We start from the raw sequence: 22,459 nt of genomic DNA on the forward strand, positions 1-22,459 counted from the left end.
CTCAACAAAATACTAGCGAACAGAATCCAACAGCACATTAAAAGGATCATACACCATGATCAAGTGGGGTTTATCCCAGGAATGCAAGGATTCTTCAATATACGCAAATCAATCAACGTGATACACCATATTAACAAATTGAAGGAGAAAAACCATATGATCATCTCAATAGATGCAGAGAAAGCTTTCGACAAAATTCAACACCCATTTATGATAAAAACCCTGCAGAAAGTAGGCATAGAGGGAACTTTCCTCAACATAATAAAGGCCATATATGACAAACCCACAGCCAGCATCGTCCTCAATGGTGAAAAACTGAAACCATTTCCACTAAGATCAGGAACAAGACAAGGTTGCCCACTCTCACCACTCTTATTCAACCTAGTTTTGGAAGTTTTAGCCACAGCAATCAGAGAAGAAAAGGAAATAAAAGGAATCCAAATTGGAAAAGAAGAAGTAAAGCTGTCACTGTTTGCAGATGACATGATACTATACATAGAGAATCCTAAAGATGCTACCAGAAAACTACTAGAGTTAATCAATGAATTTGGTAAAGTTGCAGGATACAAAATTAATGCACAGAAATCTCTGGCATTCCTATATACTAATGATGAAAAATCTGAAAGTGAAATCAAGGAAACACTCCCATTTACCATTGCAACAAAAAGAATAAAATATCTAGGAATAAGCCTACCTAAGGAGACAAAAGACCTGTATGCAGAAAATTATAAGACACTGATGAAAGAAATTAAAGATGATACAAATAGATGGAGCGATGTACCATGTTCTTGGATTGGAAGAATCAACATTGTGAAAATGACTCTACTACCCAAAGCAATCTACAGATTCAATGCAATCCCTATCAAACTACCACTGGCTTTTTTCACAGAACTAGAACAAAAAATTTCACAATTTGTATGGAAACACAAAAGACCCCGAATAGCCAAAGCAATCTTGAGAACGAAAAGTGGAGCTGGAGGAATCAGGCTCCCTGACTTCAGACTATACTACAAAGCTACAGTAATCAAGACAGTATGGTACTGGCACAAAAACAGAAAGATAGATCAATGGAACAGGATAGAAAGCCCAGAGTTAAACCCACGGACATATGGTCACCTTATCTTTGATAAAGGAGGCAGGAATGTACAGTGGAGAAAGGACAGTCTCTTCAATAAGTGGTGCTGGGAAAACTGGATAGGGACATGTAAAAGTATGAGATTAGATCACTCCCTAACACCATACACAAAAATAAGCTCAAAATGGATTAAAGACCTAAATGTAAGGCCAGACACCATCAAACTCTTAGAGGAAAACATAGGCAGAACACTCTATGACAGAAATCACAGCAAGATCCTTTTGGACCCACCTCCTAGAGAAATGGAAATAAAGACAAAAATAAACACATGGGACCTAATGAAACTTAAAAGCTTTTGCACAGCAAAGGAAACCATAAACAAGACCAAAAGAGAACCCTCAGAATGGGAGAAAATATTTGCAAATGAAGCAACTGACAAAGGATTAATCTCCAAAATTTATAAGCAGCTCATGCAGCTCAATAACACAAAAACAAACAACCCAATCCAAAAATGGGCAGAAGACCTAAATAGACATTTCTCCACAGAAGATATACAGACTGCCAACAAACACATGAAAGGATGCTCAACATCACTACTCATTAGAGAAATGCAAATCAAAACTACAATGAGATATCATCTCACACCAGTCAGAATGGCCATCATCAAAAAATCTAGAAACTATAAATGCTGGAGAGGGTGTGGAAAAAAGGGAACACTCTTGCACTGCTGGTGGGAATGTGAATTGGTACAGCCGCTATGGAGAACGGTATGGAGGTTCCTTAAAAAACTACAAATAGAACTACCATATGACCCAGCAATCCCACTACTGGGCATATACCCTGAGAAAACCATAATTCAAAAAGAGACATGTACCAAAATGTTCATAGCAGCCCTATTTACAATAGCCCGGAGATGGAAACAACCTAAGTGTCCATCATCGGATGAATGGATAAAGAAGATGTGGCACATATATACAATGGAATATTACTCAGTCATAAAAAGAAATGAAATTGAGCTATTTGTAATGAGGTGGATAGACCTAGAGTCTGTCATACAGAGTGAAGTAAGTCAGAAAGAGAAAGACAAATACCGTATGCTAACACATATATATGGAATTTAAGAAAAAAAAAATGTCATGAAGAACCTAGGGGTAAGACAGGAATAAAGACACAGACCTACTGAGAATGGACTTGAGGATATGGGGAGGGGGAAGGGTAAGCTGTGACAAAGCGAAAGAGAGGCATGGACATATATACACTACCAAACGTAAGGTAGATAGCTAGTGGGAAGCAGCCGCATAGCACAGGGAGATCAGCTCGGTGCTTTGTGACTGCCTGGAGGGGTGGGATAGGGAGGGTGGGAGGGAGACGCAAAAGGGAGGGGATATGGAAACATATGTATATGTATAACTGATTAAATTTGTTATAAAGCAAAAAAAAAAAAGATGTGTAATATAAACCCTAAAGCAATCAGTAAATAAAACTAAGAGTTAGAGCTAATAGGCAAACAAAAGAGATAAAGTGGAATCATTTAAAAACACCTAATTCAGGGACTTCCCTGGTGGAGCAGTGGTTAAGAATCCGCCTGCCAATGCAGGGAACACGGGTTCGATCCCTGGTCCGGGAAGACCCCACATGCCGCAGGGCAACTAAGCCCGTGCACCACAGCTACTGAGCCTGGGCTCTAGAGCCCACGAGCCACAGCTGCTGAGTCCGTGTGCTGCAACTAGTGAAGCCCGCGAGCCTAGAGCCCGTGCTCCACAACAAGAGAAGCCACCGCAATGAGAAGCCCGCGCACCACAGTGAAGAGTAGTTTGTCCCCGCTCGCCGCAACTAGAGAAAGCCCGCGCCCAGCAGTGAAGACCCAATACAGCCAAAAAAAAAATTAAAATAAGTAAACAAATTAATTAAAAAAAAAAACCCAAGTAATAAATGACGTGTAATCTAACGAAAAAAATATGAGATTTCTATCAATAAATTTCCTATTAAAAAAAACACATAATACACAAAGGGAGTGACATCAGCATAATTGCAGACTCGGAAGCTCCAAGCTTGTGTTCCCCAACGAAAACATAAAATTAAATTTAAAAAGAAAAGAAAAAGGAAAGCAAGCTGAGTTGTCAGAACCAATTGTGTCAGTGCTCTGGAAACAGTCACAGGTTTACAGCAACAGAGCAAGTACCCAGTCAAGAAAAAGACACCTTCAAAGTCGTGGGAAAGTTCTGTGGCATTCTTACCCTCGCCCCACCTTCTCCCTGGGACGGTGGCAGTTGCGGTCTGGAAGCAGCAGCCTAGTTCCCAGTCCCCTCCCTTGAACTGGAGAGGGCAGAGCAGACTATTTACAAGCGGTTGCGTATGTGCTATCCATCCACCTTGTTCCATGTTCCTTTCTTCTTGCCTTCTTTTGGATTATTCATCTATTTCCCTTCCTCTTGTTTGAAATTTATACGTTTTTTATTCTTTAGTTTTTATACCCTTAATTTATCGAAATGTAGTATTAGTCTAACTTAAAATCTTCTAGAAGTGCATTACTTAGTACACTTTTATAAACTGTATCCAATTCACAGAGTCCCTCCTCGGCGATGTCTGATGTGTTGCTAAACTCATCCATCGACTTCTCAGACTTTGTTATTATCTATCTCAGATCTATCACTTCTGCTTGGTTCTTTCTCATTTTCATTTTTAAAAGTTTTAAATTTCTTGTTCATATGTAATCACCTCTATTTCCATGGCCAGAGTAAGCGTAACTGTTTTACATTGATGTCTGAGGATTCTAATATGAGGTGTCTCTGTGTAACTGTGCCTGTTGCCTCTTACTTCTCCTGATTCTTAGGCACGTTGTCTTTTCGAAACGTCTTTGGTTAAACCCGGTAAGTTATTTTGAGTGAATTCATTGTAGGTGGATTTTTGTCCAGGACTGATTGCTCATAGCTAATGAGGTCTTATTTATTTTTTTTGCGGTACGCGGGCCCCTCCCGTTGCAGAGCACAGGCTCCGGATGCGCAGGCTCAGCGGCCATGGCTCACGGGCCCAGCCACTCCGCGGCATGCGGGATCCTCCCGGACCAGGGCGCGAACCCGTGCCCCCTGCATCGGCAGGCGGCTCTCAACCACTGCGCCATCAGGGAAGCCCTGAGGTCTTATTTTGAACCAGCTCTTTACGCCTGCTTCCTCGTCTGCAAAATGGGCTAACAGTGCTTAAACCATATAGCCTTCGTGAGGGTTAAACAGCAGCTTATGAGTTCCTGGATCCAGTCATACCTTTAACTAGTATTTCTGTGATTTTCGCTTAAGCCAGTCTGAGCTGAGCTCCTCACGGCAACTACGACTCTTGCCTGTGTCAACAGCACGACCGGAGATTTGTGGGTGATAAAGCTGGACGTGGGGTCGGGGGGAGCCTGCCAGGTGCAGTGCAAAGGCAGCAGGCTGAGGGGAATGAGGAGGCCCTTCCCATGGGAATGGTCTCTCAGCCGTCCTGATCAGGATTCCCTCCCTCGGTGTGAAGGGTTGGGGTGCTTGTCTACGTCCGGATACTGCACATCTGTCCACTCCACGCTGCCCCAAGGTTGTCCCCACAGGAGCCCTGTTTCTCAGAGGTGACAGCTGGTGCCTACGGGAGGGCTCAGGTGGGGGCCGTGCAGTGCTTAGGTGGCATCGTATGCTCACACTAATGCTGCACCCACTCTGTGCTAGGTGCACCACCTCACTCTTCTGTGGCGAGGCTGAAGGGACCCTGCCTGGTGGGGGAGCTGCAGTCATGGTGGGAGGCTAAGCATAGGGGCGACACAAACACAGCACATCTGTCCTGTCAGTTTGGCTGGCTTGGGCCAGATGTACCCACTCCTCAGAGGACACTACTGGGGGCCTGCGAGGTGGTCTGGTTAGTATCTTTTATGTCCGGAAACCACCCATTTGCCCACACGGATGCCTGTCTGTTCCAGGCACACCTTTCCCACATCACCTGTAGTGCAGGTCATGTCCACAGAGATTTCCATCCTGGGTGCAGGGAGGTCAAACGTCCCCTCCGGGACTACTGTAGTGTAACTGATAAGGTGTACTGACCTCTGGACCTAACTCGAGCAATTACTTGACCTCTGTATCTGTTTCCCCATCTGAAATTGGCGATAACAACTCCTGCGTGAGACTGTTGTGAGGATTATGAGTCAGTATTTCCAAAATGCTTTGGAAAACACTGGGCATGCAGTTGGTGCTGAGAATCGTGTCTGATGCGCAGATGGTGCTTCAGAAGCACTTAGAATAGTACCTGGCACACAGATGGTGCACTCAGAGCAGCAGCCATCACACACCTGGCATTCAGTAAGCACAAAGGCATAAAACTGGTGCTTGGTAAAGTATGTTAAAAGAAAAAAAAACCACACTGCCAAGGAACAAACTGGCACTTTTATATGTACACAGCGGAAAGTACAGAGTCTCAATAAGAAAATACGCTCTGTGTTCAGGTGCACCCCACCACCAACCCCTCAGTTCACGCCAGGTTGAGGACAAGAGGGAAGGGGACAACCATAAATAGAGAATAGAAGGGAGAGTTAAGGCTCTAAGGGGCACACACAGGTAGGGAACACACTGCTGGAAGGAGACATGACCTCTTCTTCCCCAGGAGAAAGCAATATAGCACACGAGAACAGGTAGCCACGACTAAGCCTGTGGCGTCTGGCATGGGGCACCTAACACAGGTAAGAGGACAGGGGTGGAGCCGGGAAGGAAATGAGCAGAGATGGCTTCCTTCCCGGTGGCAGGGCCAGGGCCCCTCAATTTATAACTATGAACTCAGAGTTGGCTGGGGTACCACAGGCTGGGGACGCCGGGGGGTCAGATAAGCTGGGCTGGGGTTGCAGGCGACGTGCCACATCCTGGCGTTGGTAGAAAAGGACATAGGCTGCCTTGGACTGCAAGGAGAGGACAGGAGTCAGTGTGGATCGGGGAGGAGGGTGTCGGGAGAAGGGAGGACGGAAATCACACCTCAATCTGATTCTCAGTCACAGGTGAGACGTTGTTGTCATCGAAGTAGTGCCATTGACCGCTGTCCTTGTTGCAGGCAAATGTCGTGTCTGTAAGAGAGGAGAAGCTGTCCTCACCCACCCTCCTGCCCTTAAGAGGCGTCCACGTTTGCCCTCTCACTCCTCCCACCCTGATGACCTTGCCACCCGTTCACACATCTGGGGACACCCACTGGGGACATCCTGATCCCCCGGCACACGGCCCTGCCACGGCCTGGCACATACAGTGTCCATCCCGCAGGCCCCCGTAATGGTTGGAAACTGCGATGAGATCATATTTGTACAGCTCTGGGGCCGACTCGTTCTGCGGCTTGATGACAAAGTTGGAGAAGTCCAGGTCCCTGTGGGTGGGGAGAGGGTTAACACTGCTGGCGCCCCCTTCCCCATTGCCTGCCCCCCCCCACCCAGAGCCAGACTCCCCGGGCCCCGGACCGGATAGGAAACTCCACAAGGGTATCCAGCTTCTCGCGGGAGAACTTGGTGTAGGAAAAGCGCTTCAGGTGGATGATGAGCGTCTCCGGCAGCATCCACAGGTCCAGCTTCTTGGTGGCCAGCTGGTGCTGCTTGCAATTGGGGCAGTACCTAGAGATGGAGCCCGAGTCGGGACACAGACACTTTCTGAGCACCTACCGCATGCTCTTTGTGCCGTGCGGCCTTCGTGGGCCACGTCTCGTCCAGAGGTGCTGCTCTTACTCCTAGCCTGCCTGTTACTCTAGTTTGCTCTCTTGACATGTTAAAATCCTGCCAAGTACTTACCAACTCCCCACCGTATACACTTTTGTACTGGCGCGCGTTTTTGTTTGGCTTCCGGTCTGTGAGACACTAGTCTTCTTTTAGAGCCTGCCTCTCTCACTCCAGTTTTCTCTCTTCTATTTTATTCACAGACTCACTCGCCAGGTACTTACTAACGGTCTACTGTTGAGTCCTTTGGCACTACTTTGTATTTCTATTCCCTTTCTGCTCCATGGAGATGCCGCTCTTATTTTTGAGACTGGTTTTGTCTTTTTTCCTTCTCTTCTTCTGTTTTGTTTATTCTGCAAGGGTCTAACGAGTATCTACTGCACAGCCCACACCATTATAATCAGTGAGAAGAGACACACAGTGAACTTAAAAGTCTTCCCCCTTAAGGGGTTCACTCTAACAGAAAAGACAAAAAACGATGCAAAAGGGGATCTAGGATGTGACATCAAGTGGCGTTACAGAGCTAGAAAGAGGGAATGGAGGGAGCTGATGGCTGGGGGAGGAGTGGCTTTTAACAGAAGAGTAAGAGAAGGTCTCTCTGATGAGGTGACATTTGCTCAGAGACCTGAACAAAACGGAGGTCAAATCCTGTAGATAACTAGAGGAAGAATGACCCTGGGAGAAGGAACAGCCCAGGCAAAGGCTCTGAGGTAGGAATAGGCTTGGGGTGTTGGTGGCCAGAGTGGCAGGAAGGCTTCGAGAGCCGGGGAGGGGGAAGGAAGTGTGTTTAGTGGTGACGGACTGGGGAAGGTGGTCCCACGCAACTGCACCGCCAGAGGCCCTGTTCTGGTCCCTCACCAGGGGTTTTCCTTCTCCAGGGTCTCAGTGGTGGTGAAGAGCTTGATGCACTCCTGCAGCCGCACCGGAGCCTTCTTCAGCATGTACCCAACGCAGTCATGCTTCACGTAGCCCTAGGTTGAGGGAATGGACAGCCAGGTATGAGGACGGGGGTTGGGGGGGGGGGATAAAAAGGAGTGGGGGTGGAAGACGCACGCTGAGTGGTTAAGAGCACGGACTTCGAAGCTAGGAATCCAAGGCCCTGGGAGCTCTGCGGTCACGGCTCGGCGGAGGTGGGGGAGGGTGTGTGTAGCGCAAGGTGAAAGTGCCCCCCATCCCCAGGATCTCGTTTACCTCAGCCTCCACCTCGTCATAGTAACGCTTCTTCATCTCTGGCTCCCAGTCGATGGCAATGTACGGCTGGGCTGGGGGCGAGGGGAGGTGGTCATGGGCCCTGCTGCCAAGGAAACCCCCCTCCCGCCTCCCCAACCCTGGCTCACAGCTGAAGTAGACACCATGGGTATCCTCGTTGAAGGTCGAGCGGTCGCTGGTCCCATTGGAATTCACTGTCTGCAGGGTGAAGAGGTGCTTGCGCCGTGCTCTCTGGGGCCAGTGAGATGGTCCAGGGGAGTTGTCCACGGGGGCCCGGCTCCCGCCCGCGACTCCAGAGCTGGGCCCAGCCTGCTCTGGCCCAGGGTCTTGGGAGCTGGCCCCAGCCAGGTGTCCAGGCTTAGGGAGGTTGTCCTTATCCTCCAGGTCTGCTGGGACAGGAGAGGATGTCAGAGGTGGAAATGTGTGAGCCCCAGGGGGTTGAGCTGCAGTACACATCCATGTGCACCCTGTGTAGGCCAGACCGACCCCAAACCCCCTGACCCTCCCTCAGGCCATGGGACTGCTTGTACGGACCCTCATCCTTGCCGATCCTCTCTCCTTTCTCCTCCTCACCTTTCTCATCCCCATCATCCTCGTCGTCCGAGCTGGGTCTGGTCACATAGCGTCTGCCGACAGAGCAGAGGAGACTCTCAAGGAGGGACCCGAGGGCGGGGAGGACAGAGCCCAGAATCCTACTCTGCTTATGATGGAAAGCCACTGGTAAACCCCCCCACACAAACAGTTCTTAAGGAGGAGCCCGGAAGGTCTCAGGAGATGCCACAGGGACATGGGAAGAGACGGCCTGACAATGTAGGATCTTGTGCGCCACAGTTAAGGAGCGTGGATCTTATGTATGATAAGCCACTGGTAAACAGGCACACGATCAGCTGTAAATTTCCATCAGGGAAGGCCTCTGAGGAGCGCTTGTAAGTGCAACGTGAGAGAGAGGTGAAGCCAGATAGCGCACTGTTGTTTGCCTTGGTAAGGACTCTGGATTTTAAGCACGATGAAAATCTATCAGTAAAAACACAAACCACCAAGCCTCTCCAAGGAAGAGACAATTAAGTACAAGACGAAGTCTGTATTTTGTCTGTCTTGTTCACCTCTGTGTATCCCCAGCACCTAGGAGAAGTGGTAGCAAAATCAGAAATTAAGAGAAAGAATAAAGCCTACAAGTTCCTCTCTAGCCATGTTAAGTTTGAGCTGTCTTCTGGATGCAGACGGGAGGTGGCAACTGAGCAGCTAGACGCCCGTCTGAGTTCTGACCCCACCCACCTGCCTGACCCCAAAGGGCAGACTCACGAGAGGCGGTACAGCAGGATGTGATACAGGGCGTCCCAGGAGAGCCGGTCCCGGGGCACCGACACCAGGAGCGGGTGCCCGAAGAGCATCAGGCCATAGTAAGAACTGTTGTAGTCCTGGGCTGGGGTGCGCTCCCGCAGGTAGACAGGAAGCACAACGTCCTCTCTGGAGTTCTCGCCAATAGCAGCCCTGCCTGACACCTCGTATCTGTGGGGGATGGACATCAGGTCACGCCTGATCAGGACACACAAGAGGGATTCGGGGATTCTACCCCAGTTGCTCCAGCCACTCACCACTCACAGCCTGAAAATATTTTTAACCTGAAAATATTTTTAAAAGGGTCCGAAGAGTCACCCAGCGTTCTGTACCTTACAAACTGTTGGATGATTTACACAGCCCTTTGTTTATGTTATGTTAGATAAAGTACTTCGGTGTTATCAGAGCACTGAGGGAGTTAACAAAATTTTTTTGTGACACAGGGATCTAAAACCCTTTTCTTTTCGGAAAACTAAACTGCTTGGTTTAACAAAAACTTTTCTACTCATAAAGCACCTTCTGTTTTAGTTACCCGAAGATTTCAAACTTGCTCTGAATGTTCTTACATTCAGAAAGCATCTTAGTGTTCCCCATTTCAAAAATCACTTGGTTTTTGAGGCCTGCAATGTGAGTAAGGAGTGCAGATCAGCATCGGGTACATACGAGGTACTAGTTAAGTGCTGAATAAAATAAAGAAGCAGGAGCCTCCCTCACATAACAAGGAGGAAAACACCCAAAGACGCCCTGTATAAGGATGCGTCGCTGCACTCACTGACAGCCCCTAGCCCCCTGCCCCACTAAGGCACATGGCTGAAGCCCCAAGCCGCGCAGGTGCCCTGTGAATCAGGCCGAGGAAGGGAGAGGGAAGGTGGTTAACGGAGGAGGTTCCTAAGAAGCCCTCATCTCCCCTGGTCCTCTCACTCACATGAAGATATCATCTCGGTCCAAGATGCTGCTCAGAGACTCCTCCAGCTGGTAGATCTTATAGAAGCGGTGACTGAAGACATCGGCCACCATCATCTGAGAATGGGATGCGGAGAGCGGACCGGTCAGTCTGCCAGGTCTCCCCCAGGCCCTTCTGCCTCTCTCTGCCCCCCTGCCCCTGAATCCCACCCTCCTTCTATCTGCAGAGCCTCACCCTTTCTGGCGAGACGCCAGTGTGTTTGGCCAGAGCCACACACAGATCCGAGATGTTGCCTTTCTTGGGGACCACGAGCCGGTGCTGAGGGAGGAACGGTATCCACAAAAGAGGAGAAGGATGTGTGGTGAGTTAGTGAAGGAAACCCTGAGGTACGGCAGAGTAATCAAACGAACTCTGACTACGTGTCCCTCATTACGTCCCCTGTCCCCATTCCCCCCATACCTGCTCTGGCTTGCGGCGGGGGTCCATGGAGACAAAGAAGACCTCCATGACCCTCTTGTAGGTCATAGGCAGTGGGACACTGAGGTAGCAGAAGGGGTCGAAGGTCACAGACACGTTGCCACAATCAGGGCACACCACCGTGGACTTGAAGAGGCCATGGAAAGTGTCCACAATCACAGAATCGTTCCGCCGTTTGTGGTTCTGCCAGGCCTCCTGAGCAACCTCCTGTTGAGCGTCATGGTGGGTGGTGAGGCTTGCCCAGGGCCAGGGAAAACCATGGTATGGGGTGGATGCGCACGGGATTAAAGTTAAGGTTAGGGCCACCGGTAGAGTCCAGAGGCAGAGTTACAGCTAGGGCTATCTGGAGACTGCGTTCACTGTCGGGGCCGGGGGTTATTTGGGGCAGGAGACCAGGTGGGGGTTAACTCTGGGTTGGGCGTGAGGGCAGATGTGGCGCTGGAGCCAAGGTTGGGACTGAGGTCAGGGAAGAGGAGCTTAATAGACAATGGTGGTGTGCGGGATACTCCAGGGAGGCCAGAAAATTCCTGAGGCAGAGGCCCTAGTGGCTTTAATGAGGCTCTCAGGATGGGGGTCCTCCAGGAGCACCCACCTGATCTGGCCTCCCAGCAGCATCGCACAGTTCCACATATTCCTTCTTCTTAACACGATTGAGGTCCTCGTGCAGTCCATCCAGGAGGAACGACAGCAGCTCCTGTGAGTCATGCTGCTGGTAGCCCAGAAACTGGGACGCAAAGTGGCCGACCTTGGTCTGAGAAGATGGGCAGGGCCGTTAAGAGCGTGAGGGAGTTGGGGGATGGGGGCGCAGAGGAGCCGGCCAGGGCTGAGCCACACCTTGAACACGTGGGGCACGATGGAGCGGTGGTGGCCGGACCACGCCTGCTTCACCAGGTCTGCATAGGCCTCTGCGATCTCCCCCTTCATGCCCAGCGGGTTGCAGAAGTTGAGCTCCTCCAGGTAGCGGTTTTTGAGGAAGTAGTTGGTGAGCTGTGGCACGTTGCTGAGGCACTGCAGAAGGCAGGGGCCAGGTGCATGAAGAGGCGAGAGAGAGGTAACCAAGGTGGGGACAGAGGAAAGGGAGACAGGAGGAAGGAGGAAGGGGAAAGAAAGAGAAGGGGCAGGGGAGTAGGGGAGAGAAGAATTTCAGGAGAAGGAAGAATGAGGTGATGAAGGAGAGGAGACAAGGGAAAGCAGGGAGCAAGTGAAAGGAAGAGGCATTAACATTTCAGAAAGTAACGTGGGCATGTTAAACCAGACTGTGGGGCCCCAGCCTCCAACCTGACCCCTTGCCCTGCAGTACCCCCCTAGCCGTCCCCAATCTCCAACGCTCAAATCCATCCCTGCGCAGGGCCAGACCTAGACCTAATGGCTCAACCTGCAGGGCCGAGTTCATGAAGCACGTGTTGCCCAGATTGGTGAGACCACAGACGCCCGGCTGGACCTGGAAGTCCTCATCCTCCTCCGACGCGCTGCTCCTGGAACGGATGAGAAACTCTGATCAGCTGAGGACCTACTACTTGTGGGTGGAATGTGCTCTTGGGCTCAGTTGTTCTGCCTACTGTGGGATCCCACTCTGGACTGGAAACCCCAAGGGCTCACATGGCGGGCAGCTGTGCGCTGGGCCAAGTGCCATCCTTGTTTCGGGTCTCCATGATGACCACCTGGGTTGGAGGAAGAGGAGTAAAGATCAGGAAAGGCATTCATGGAGGGCCCACGGACACCTAGCCCTCACTTCCCCCAACCTGAGCACGGGTGGTGGGCCAAGAAGCCCTCCCCACCCTTACCTGCCCAGTCTTGAGAGCGGCGTCAAGCACTGTGACACGTGTGTTGCACAACCTCTCAAAAGAGCCCTCCGCGTTCTGGATCCACAGCCGTGTCTCTTCCTGGGGGCTCACCAGAAACTGCTCTTGAGCGGTGCGCAGAACTAGGTCTGTGGAGGGTGATGGAGCACATTCAAGGTCTTCCTGGGACCCTGGAGGATCCACCCATCTTGGCATCAGATTCCTTAGGTCACCGAACTGTGACCGTGGCTGGGAATGCCAACTCATTCCGCGACCCTTAGACTCACCAATAGAATCTGTGCAGCTGAATTGAGCAGTGTGAGCTGTGTCCATATCACTGTGCTGGATGAGCAGCAGTTCTACTGGGTACACTTCAACCTTCTGGATGCTGGACAGCTCCACGACCTGGAAGGAGGGAAGGATGCACACAAAGGTATACCCACCCAACACACACATGGACACAGGAACGACGACCTTTGAGATCAGAGGAACACCCACACAGACAAACACACATGGCATAGACACATGTACGAGGCTCTGTGAGGGGAGCACACACAGGCGAGCAAATGCAGGAGACACAGCAAGATACCGTCTAATGACCTGGGAGAGGAGGAGAGGGCAGACCCAGGTGTATGGATACAGCATACGTGAACACACAGGTCTGGACCCATCCTGGGCCTATGGAGGCCTTCCTCCTATGCTCCCCCGCCCCCATAAAAGCCACCCCCCCAGCACCCTCCCCACCCATTATACCTTGCGTTCAATGGGAGGCTGGCCATGCTCTAGACCATACCAGTTGACCAGGTAATGCCAAGCAGCCGCTGGGAGCAGCACATAGTCCTCACCTTCCACCAGTCCCTTCTTGAGGCGCCAGTTTACCTGGTCTGCAGGAGGGCGGGGGGAGGTGGCAGAGGAACAATCAGGAAAGGAAAGTGATGAGTCACTCTGGCCATCTCACCAATGACCTAGCACAGAAAAGGGGCTCATGATCATTTGCTGGGACAAAGATGACAAGAAGTCCAGGCTTGGCTGATGTGGGGAGGCAGAAGCCTGGTACCTTCAAAGAGCTCGGCATTGTTGATGCAGCCAGGGAAGGCGCTGGAGTCCTGGTCTCCTCCCTGCACGTATACTTTCCACTGCTTGTACCAGCGCTGCTCCACGAGGAACCTGGACCAGACAGGTGACAGGGGTGTCACACGGCTATCTGGGGGTTAGTGGGACCACTTCACACGGTTATTAGACTAAAAGTATCAACACGTTACAAGTCAAGATAAGTTTCATGAACACGTGAAACTAATACAGCGCTATACGCCAACTGTATTTCCAATTAAAAAAAGAAATTCTTCCCAGAATTCAACATTAAAAAATTTTTTTTCAGCATCATATAAAAATAAATTAGAAGCAAAATATATTCAGTGAAATCCAGATTTGGATAGAATGCTTAGCTTCTTAGGATACTAAAAGAGATTTGATTAAAAACAGAAAGTGTGCTCAATAATGGCAAAAACAAAAAAAAAAAAAAAAAAAAAAAACAACCCATACCCATACCCATGGTGCCAGAAAACAGGAGATTTTATTATGGAATAAACAATAATTCACTTGTATTAGTCTGGGGGGTAACACAGTCAAATTAGGTTCAAAATAACCGTTATTTGCAGCTAATGTTGTAAGACTTAGCCGTTTGTTAAATGTGCAGTGTTTGTAAAGGATACAAAAATCTTCAGCTAAGAAATGGGTCGTTAAATTCTGAAAACCCGCTCAGAAATCAAGAAGAATTTCAACTGCTAAAAGAATCATAAAGTTTTTCTTCAAAAACTGTATACTGCCATCTTTAAAATCATTTTTTATTTAGGATTTATTTTGGCTTTAGAGTAAATTTCTAAGTGTATGGGGGGACTAGCTCACTCTTTATGTAAAACTGTGGTGAAAGACATATAAAATTTACCACCTGAACCACCTTTAAGTGCAGTTTGACCTGTTCTCTTTTAAAGGGGACTTTTATATGCACTACTAGGATAAACATTTAGGACTGTTGAAATCTGCCTTTGTAAAATGTCATGAGAAATTCTGACGTCTGCAAAATACTTGACATATAATAAGTGCTAAATGAACATTAGCTGTTACTGATCCGATCCCAGGGCTCAGACAAAAAAGTTCATGTACACGTAATCCTCGTTCCCCCCTCCAACCCCAACACAAACCTGCTCTGCTATGGAATTTTTTTTTCTTTTTTTTTTGGCTGCGCCCACCCATGCAAGATCTTAGTTCCCAGACCAGGGATCGAACCTTGCCCGCTGCAGTGGAAGTGCGGAGTCTTAATCACTGGACCGCCAGGGAAGTCCCTGCTATGGAATTTTTGACACATAAAAGGCTGTCCCAAGTATTTAACAGCCTCAAATAAACACTTTTTTAAAAAATCACAAAACTGATAAAAAAAAATACATTAACAGTTTTCCAAGCGATTTAACTCTATAAATTGGATTCCTTAAAATGGCAACTTTTCTTTGTTTAAAAAAGGATCAGAAAGGTAGGGGGATGGAGAGATAGAAAAACCCTGGAATAGTCACATGTTGCCCAAATAGGCAAACTTTTCTGTGGGTTGTTTTTTATTCATTTATTTATTTTGGGGGTTGCAGTGACCCCCCCAGACCCCGTACTTCATTCATGACAGGGAAACACACCCTCCCCACCCCGGTGGCTCAAGCCACAGACACTTCCCATCACTCATCTAGAAAACCCCATCACGGACCTTACCCTCTGCCACTTGCACCTTCACCTCCCCTTCAAGGTTTTAATTGCCTCCATTGATGGTCTATGAGGTTAATTTACTCAGTAAAGCTAGTTTATTGTTAATGGGACCTTCGAAGCAAAAGGAGCCACAGCTCAATGGTTTTTTTTGTTGTTGTTTTTTTTTTTTTGCGGTACGCGGGCCTCTCACTGCTGCAGCCCCTCCCGTTGCGGCGCACAGGCTCCGGACGCGCAGGCTCAGCGGCCATGGCTCACGGGCCCAGCCGCTCCGCGGCATGTGGGATCTTCCCAGACTGGGGCACGAACCTGTGTCCCCTGCATCGGCAGGCAGACTCTCAACCACTGCGCCACCAGGGAAGCCCTCAATGGGTTTTTTTAAAAGCAGATTTTTAAGGAAGATTAACATTAAAATCACTTTTTAGAGTGGCAAGCAAAACCTCCAGACCTGGCTACAACCTGGATTTCTAAAGCCATCATAGAAGACTGAAGTTTTACATAAATTTTCACACAGTATCACTACCATGTTTTTTCAGTTCAAAGGCACAATAACTTTTTTAACATCTCTGAAGTGGGATGGCTCATAATCTGTCAGCTCAGGTGGCAGTCATGACAGAGTTGTCATTGTCTAAAGAAAAAGCACCCACATTGTTATTTAATCCTACACTTCAATTTTTTTTTGGTTGCTACTGTAAATGGTATCTTTTAAATTTTAACTTTCTAATTTCTTGTTGCTAGTATACAGAAATAAAATGGATCTTCCTAAAGTCACTTATGCTTGTGTTTCCTCAAATTTGTTAAAATGATATGAAATATGTGCTTATGGAAAGAAATTACTAAAAATATCGTCTGTCCTCTAGATTTCTCTTGTATCTGGAGAAAATACAGGTTATTCTGGTTAATCATTACTCTAAGTATAATAACTACAGAGAAATAGAAATATGGATATAAACTAAGAGATGGTTTCCTACTTGTTTTATTAAAAGTTTGTTAGCTTATTCAGATGGTAAATGTGCTATTACGTTGTTCTAAATTTATTATTTATATATCTGTATAAGCCTACATACATAAATAAGAAGGCAGGCATATAAATAAATCCTTTCTGTAAATTGTTACATGAATAATGTACCAAAGGAGAAAAATTAGAATTTGGGCCTTTTTCTGTAAAGTGACTACATTAATTTATGCCCAGACTGGAAGTTCCATTTTCTGTCACCAAGTTACTGTTAACTCTTGGTACCTTCTGACATCTCCTTAGCTCTTTTTTTTTTTTTTTTTTGTGGTATGTGGGCCTCTCACTGCTGTGGCCTCTCCCGTTGCGGAGCACAGGTTCCGGATGTGCAGGCTCAGAGGCCATGGCTCACAGGCCCAGCCGCTCTGCAGCATGTGGGATCTTCCCGGACCGGGGCCCAAACCCATGTCCCCTGCATTGGCAGGCAGATTCTTAACCACTGCGCCACCAGGGAAGCCCTCCTTAGCTCATTTTTTAAAAAGAATTCTTGCTTAAAAAAAACGTTAAGCTCCTAATAATCTTTGTTATTTATCAGTTTTACGAGGTTGACTATAAATATTTCTTGTCTTTACTTCAATTTATATCTTGTTAAAATACAACTATTCTTACTTTGTCTTTCACAAATTCAGGCCAAAGTCAGAATAACAACACTGTTAAGATGTTCTTTTCTGTCTAAACTATCTCTGGGAGATACCACGAAGATCTGCTCCTTTGCCCTATAAAAGGAATGACAATAGCATCATTAGGTTTATCTAAAATTCCCCCCAATTTTTTTTTTTTTTTTGTGGTATGCGGGACTCTCACTGTTGTGGCCTCTCCCATTGCGGAGCACAGGCTCTGGACACACAGGCTCAGTGGCCATGGCTCACGGGCCCAGCTGCTCTGAGGCATGTGGGATCTTCCCAGACTGGGGCATGAACCCGTGTCCCCTGCATCGGCAGGTGGACTCTCAACCACTGCACCACCAGGGGAGCCCCCCCCAATTTTAATTAACTTGAAAATTTCAGAAAAGCTTTCATTTTTCAAACTTGATATTTTTAAAAATGACAAACCAAAAAGAAAGTTTATCTTCCTAGATTAGTTACTGTTAATTATATATAATTAGATATACAAATATAAGTATCTTTCAATAACTGCATACTTTTCAAGCTAAAAAGCATACTCATGTTCAAGCAACAAAGACTAGTACAGTAACTGTCTACCAAAAGATCCCCCCTCCAGGACGCTAGACTAACAAACCCCTTGCCCTTTTTGGTTCACAAAAAGTCTGAACAGGTACTAGGGGTGCCGACTCAATTACAGGGAAATTGTCAGAGGCCTATTGTTTATTTCAGTCTTTCATTAGATCCAGTGGCCAAAGCATATTTACCTTGTGTAAGAGCTATAGCAGCAATCGCCAACCAAACGTGTGAAAATTTCAGTCGGTTTAGTTCTAGGGTTTTCATTAAAGGTAACGGTTCCCCATGCTGTGCAGACCTCTCTCCATTGACAGAAAACCCTCAACATTTCTAGGCTAGTCTCTTAAGCTCCAGTGAGACGTTGCTTCCCCTTCACACATCACAGTCGATTCTGCAACACCGAACCCAGCCACCCACCTTCCTTCACCTGAACAAAGAGAACCTCATGCTTGCTTACCTCTGTTAGGAAACTATCCCCACCCTGCACAGACCTAGAGACTCCTTCAGCTATCCCAGATTTAATGGTTTTAGATGGCTCATCCTCGAAAATTTGCCAAGGAGGCTAAACTATCACAGATTTGAATTTTCTCTTAAAATTTAAGCTTCTCCTAGAAATTAAATCAGTTTAGGTGGCCAAATTAATTAAATGCCCCCACCCAGCTGACAAAAGATAGAAGGTGCAAATATTAATATGAATATTAGGTATATGATTTGGGGTTGGTCCATGACTTTGAAATGCTTTATAAGCACCAGTTTCCTGACCACTGCAGCAAACCCCTGTAAACTAGACGCAAAGTAAAGAATCCTGAGGTGCTCTGCTCTAGACAAGCATTAAAAAATGGAGCTAAGGGAAAATGCTGCATGATATTATCCACAAAAGCAGAGATGGACTGGCTTCAATACTGAACCAACGTCGATGGGATAATTTTTTTTTATTGACAGAGCATAACTGTTTATTCACATGACATAAAATTAACCACTTAAAAAGTGAACAATTCAATGGCATTTAGTACATTCAGCGTTGGGCAACCACCACCTCTATCTGCTTCCAAAACATTGTCAACACCCCAAGAGGAAACCTGGTACTGGTGGGATAATTTTAAAGGGTACTGTCACAAGGCTGTAAAGGTAGGATGGGGCAGAAACCAAAGTCCCCCCGCCCCCGCCCTTCTGAAAACACCTCCAAATGGGCTATAAAAACGTTCCTGTTATTGTTGTTTATTCTCAGGATGGACTGAGGTTTTGCCTTGCTGGAGAGCTATAGTGTAATGGTAAAACAAACTGCTCAGTTCCATATTTCCGATTTGGGGAATCTCAACTTGTCTCTCCAGTAACAGGAATATATATTTCGCTAGTACTGTGATTAAATAGCTGTAAAATGAGCAAACCTCACTCCTAAAGGCTCTCAGGTGAGAGCATGTTTGAGGCGTTCGAGGAACAGCAAGAGTCCAATATGGCCGGATGGGGAAAGTGAGGGGGAGGGAAATCAGAAGAGCATGGGAGAAGATCAGAGGTAGGGACCAGCCTCACAATCCTAAAGCCTTGCAAGTCATTGTAAGAACTTTAGCATTTATATTGAATAAAATAGGAAGACGGTTAAAACATTTTGAGGAAAGGATGGACATAAATTATTTTTTAAAAGAATTACTGTGTACGGAAAGAGGAAAATAGTACCTGCTAAGTGGAGAAACACAGCAGATACCTTCACCAAGTGATCAAGGCTAACATCACCAATGACGTCATGTGGATACCGAGTACCCACCTGACATGATGCAAAGGGCACACCATGTGCATCCAGTCTGATTTCATATATATCCTCAATAAAATGAAAGCTTAGACCACAAATACTATTTAGGGATGCATACAATGGTGGGGAAACGTTAACGAAATTAAAAGTTCAGGGTAATAACTTCCCGTGGCAGGGAGGGGGGGGAATCTTCATCTGGGAGGGGCACAGAAGGATTTCTTAAGGTAACGGTCTGACTCTTAACCTAGGTGGTTAATTTACAAATTTTTTTATTATTCTTTAAATTTTTTACTTTGAAATAGACTCAGAAAAATCGCAAAAATAATACAAAGAATTCCCGTGTGCCCTTCATCCAGAGTCTCCAAATTTAAAATTTTACCCGTTTGCTCGATTATTTCTTTAAATACGTTTTTATATATGCCATTCTTTCAACGATTTCAGAGTTAGCTTGCTTACACGATGGTTCTTCACCCTTAAATATTTCGGCATGTATTTCCTAAAAACAAAGATACTCTCTTTCATACTCACAATTATCAAAAGCAAGGAATAAGCAGTACTAATAGCTATCTTCAGACCTTAGTAAAATTTTACCAATTTCCCCATTCATATCTTTTACAGTAAAAGAGAGAAAATTCATTTTATGAGAAAAAACTGATTTTTAAGTAATTTATTTTTTCTGCTCCGGGATCCAACCCAGGATCACACTTTGCATTTTGTTATCATGACTCGTTAAATCCCGTTAATTTCTTCAGTCTGGAACAGTTCTTCATCCTTTGTCTCTCACGACCTTGAAATTTTTGAAGAGCACAGGCCGTTTATTTTTATAGAATGTCCATCAACCTGGGCTACGTAAACGTTTCATATAATCTTTACAGGTCTTACGTATTTCACAACTTAAAAAACGAGATACAACTCGGCGAGAAATAAAACGAACCCAGGAACAGTACATTTCAAGCACTGGTTAGCAAAGAAAAATCAATTAAACAAGCCGATTTATCAAGATACGCATTGACATTTTAAAAAGCTATTTGTTCCTGATTACAAAAACAAAGCAGTACTAAAACAGAAAACAAATGTAACATCGAAGGCCCCTCCCGTGCCAATCACCTGCACGTTCTCCCGTCCTGGGAAGAAGGGCTCGGCCAGAGGCAAAAACCTCGCCGCGTCACAAACTTTGCTCATTCGCAGGCGCCATTTTCTGCTTCACAAGGCACCACCTCCCCTCTGCAGTCTTTCCTCGGCCCCAGGACACGCCCCTCGGCCTACATCACAAGCCTCGTTCCCAGGCTCCAGCTCCCTCCATCACGCAGGCTCCGACTCCCCTCCCCCACCAGCCCTTCGGCTCGGATTTCGCTCTTCCGCCTGATATCACCCGCCTCGCTTCCGTTGTCAGGCGCGGCGGAGCACCGCGGGCCGCCCCCAAATGCTACGTTACGTCGCGCAGAACACGCTGCCCCGCTCTGTTGCTGAGAAAAGCTCCTTCCCAGGTTCTTAGTTCCACCACGCGAGCCTGACCCCGCCGCCGTGGCCCTTTCTTCTCAAGTTCCGCCTCCCTGAATGTAAATTGATACAGCCACTATGGAGAACACTATGGAGGTTCCTTAAAAAACTAAAAATAGAACTACCATACAACCCAGCAATCCCACTACTGGGCATATACCCAGAGAAAGCCATAATTCAAAAAAGCACATGCACCCCAATGTTCACTGCAGCTCTACTTACAATAGCCAGGACATGGAAGCAACCTAAGTGTCCATCGACAGATGAATGGATAAAGAAGATGTGGCACATATATACAATGGAATATTAGCCATAAAAAGAAACGAAATTGAGTTATTTGTAGTGAGGTGGATGGACCGAGAGACTGTCATACAGAGTGAAGTAAGTCAGAAAGAGAAAAACAAATACCGTATGCTAACACATATATATGGAATCTAAAAAAAAAAAAAAGGGTCATGAAGAACGGGGCAAGACGGGAATAAAGACGCAGACCTACTAGAGAATGGACTTGAGGACACGGGGAGGAGGAAGGGTAAGCTGGGACGAAGTGAGAGAGTGGCATGGACATATATACACTACCAAATGTAAAATAGATAGCTAGTGGGAAGCAGCCGCATGGCACAGGGAGATCAGCTCGGTGCTTTGTGACCACCTAGAGGGGTGGGATAGGGAGCGGAGCGTGGGAGGGAGACGCAAGAGGGAAGAGATATGGGGATGTATGTATACGTATAGGTGATGCACTTTGTAATACAGCAGAAACTAACACACCACTGTAAAGCAGTTATACTCCAATAAAGATGTTAAAAAAATATATCCACGGGCTTCCCTGGTGGCGCAGTGGTTGAGAGTCCGCCTGCCGATGCGCGGGACGCGGGTTCGTGCCCCGGTCCGGGAGGATACCACATGCCGCGGAGCGGCTGGGCCCGTGAGCCATGGCCGCTGAGCCTGCGCGTCCGGAGCCTGTGCTCCGCAACGGGAGAGGCCACAACAGTGAGAGGCCCGCGTACCGAAAAAACAAACAAACAAAAATGTCCGCCCCCCTGCCTAGCCACAAGAAACCGCCTCCGGTTCTCAGGCCGCAGGTTCCACCACACAGGCCCGGCCCCGCCTCTTTCCCAGACAAGGCACTTCCCCGCCTCCCTCGTCCTCAGTCTCACAGGCCACTCCTCCGCCCAAGGCACCTCTTCTGCGGACCTTCGCCGCGCCGTCCCCCACCGTCCCCAAAGCCCCCATCGTCCCCTCAAGCCGAGGCTCCGTTCGCAGCTCCTCCTCACCAGCTTTCGCCCGCCCGCAGCGGATACCCTCGCCCATTCTCGATCTGGCGCCGCTGGCTCGCCAGGCCCGGCACCGCTTCACGCTGTGGCTCTCGGTCCTCGGCCGCAGCTGCAGCCGCCTGACCCTGTGCGACCGCCGCCATGGCCGTTCGCCCTCCTCTCACAGTCACCGCAGCTGGGGATAGGGAGAAATCCCCTCAAAAGCCACTTCCGGCTTCTGGTCCCGGAAACGGAAACGGAAACAGAGCCCCCCAAACAGCCGGGGGGCTACTGCGATTTTTTTTTTTTTTTTTTTTTTTTTTTTTCTTTTTGCGGTATGCGGGCCTCTCACTGTTGTGGCCTCTCCCGTTGCGGAGCACAGGCTCCGGACGCGCAGGCCCAGAGGCCATGGCTCACGGGCCCAGCCGCTCCGCGGCATGTGGGATCCTCCCAGACCGGGGCACGAACCCGTATCCCCTGCATCGGCAGGCGGACTCTCAACCACTGCGCCACCAGGGAGGCCCGGCTACTGCGATTTTGAA

The 22,459-nt window shown here is 47.8% G+C and overlaps 1 protein-coding gene across 3 annotated transcripts; it reads right to left on the minus strand.

Moving 5' to 3' along the window:
* Positions 1 to 5,461: 5,461 nt before the first annotated feature.
* USP11 (ubiquitin specific peptidase 11) lies at positions 5,462 to 22,123 on the minus strand. 3 transcript variants are annotated; one of them, XM_081221758.1, is made up of 21 exons: positions 21,939 to 22,120; positions 13,540 to 13,649; positions 13,236 to 13,366; positions 12,770 to 12,887; positions 12,486 to 12,631; positions 12,301 to 12,362; positions 12,077 to 12,176; positions 11,536 to 11,709; positions 11,294 to 11,452; positions 10,684 to 10,908; positions 10,459 to 10,542; positions 10,246 to 10,340; positions 9,285 to 9,491; positions 8,556 to 8,608; positions 8,126 to 8,368; positions 7,965 to 8,035; positions 7,632 to 7,744; positions 6,525 to 6,674; positions 6,318 to 6,433; positions 6,055 to 6,143; positions 5,462 to 5,981 (listed from the first exon to the last, which is right to left on the minus strand). In XM_081221758.1, exons 1-21 carry the CDS (start codon positions 22,079 to 22,081, stop codon positions 5,844 to 5,846), a joined length of 2,727 nt encoding a protein of 908 aa, XP_081077884.1. In that variant the 5' UTR covers positions 22,082 to 22,120; the 3' UTR covers positions 5,462 to 5,843. The 3 variants fall into 3 exon arrangements, with proteins under 3 accessions (XP_081077884.1, XP_081077886.1, XP_081077885.1); XM_081221760.1 differs by having other exon boundaries at positions 8,111 to 8,368; positions 21,939 to 22,116; XM_081221759.1 differs by having other exon boundaries at positions 5,843 to 5,981; positions 6,266 to 6,433; positions 8,111 to 8,368; positions 21,939 to 22,123.
* Positions 22,124 to 22,459: the final 336 nt, after the last annotated feature.

The sequence above is a fragment of the Mesoplodon bidens genome, assembly GCF_964165515.1.
Source record: "Mesoplodon bidens genome assembly, chromosome: X".
NCBI classification, from domain to species: domain Eukaryota; kingdom Metazoa; phylum Chordata; class Mammalia; order Artiodactyla; family Ziphiidae; genus Mesoplodon; species Mesoplodon bidens.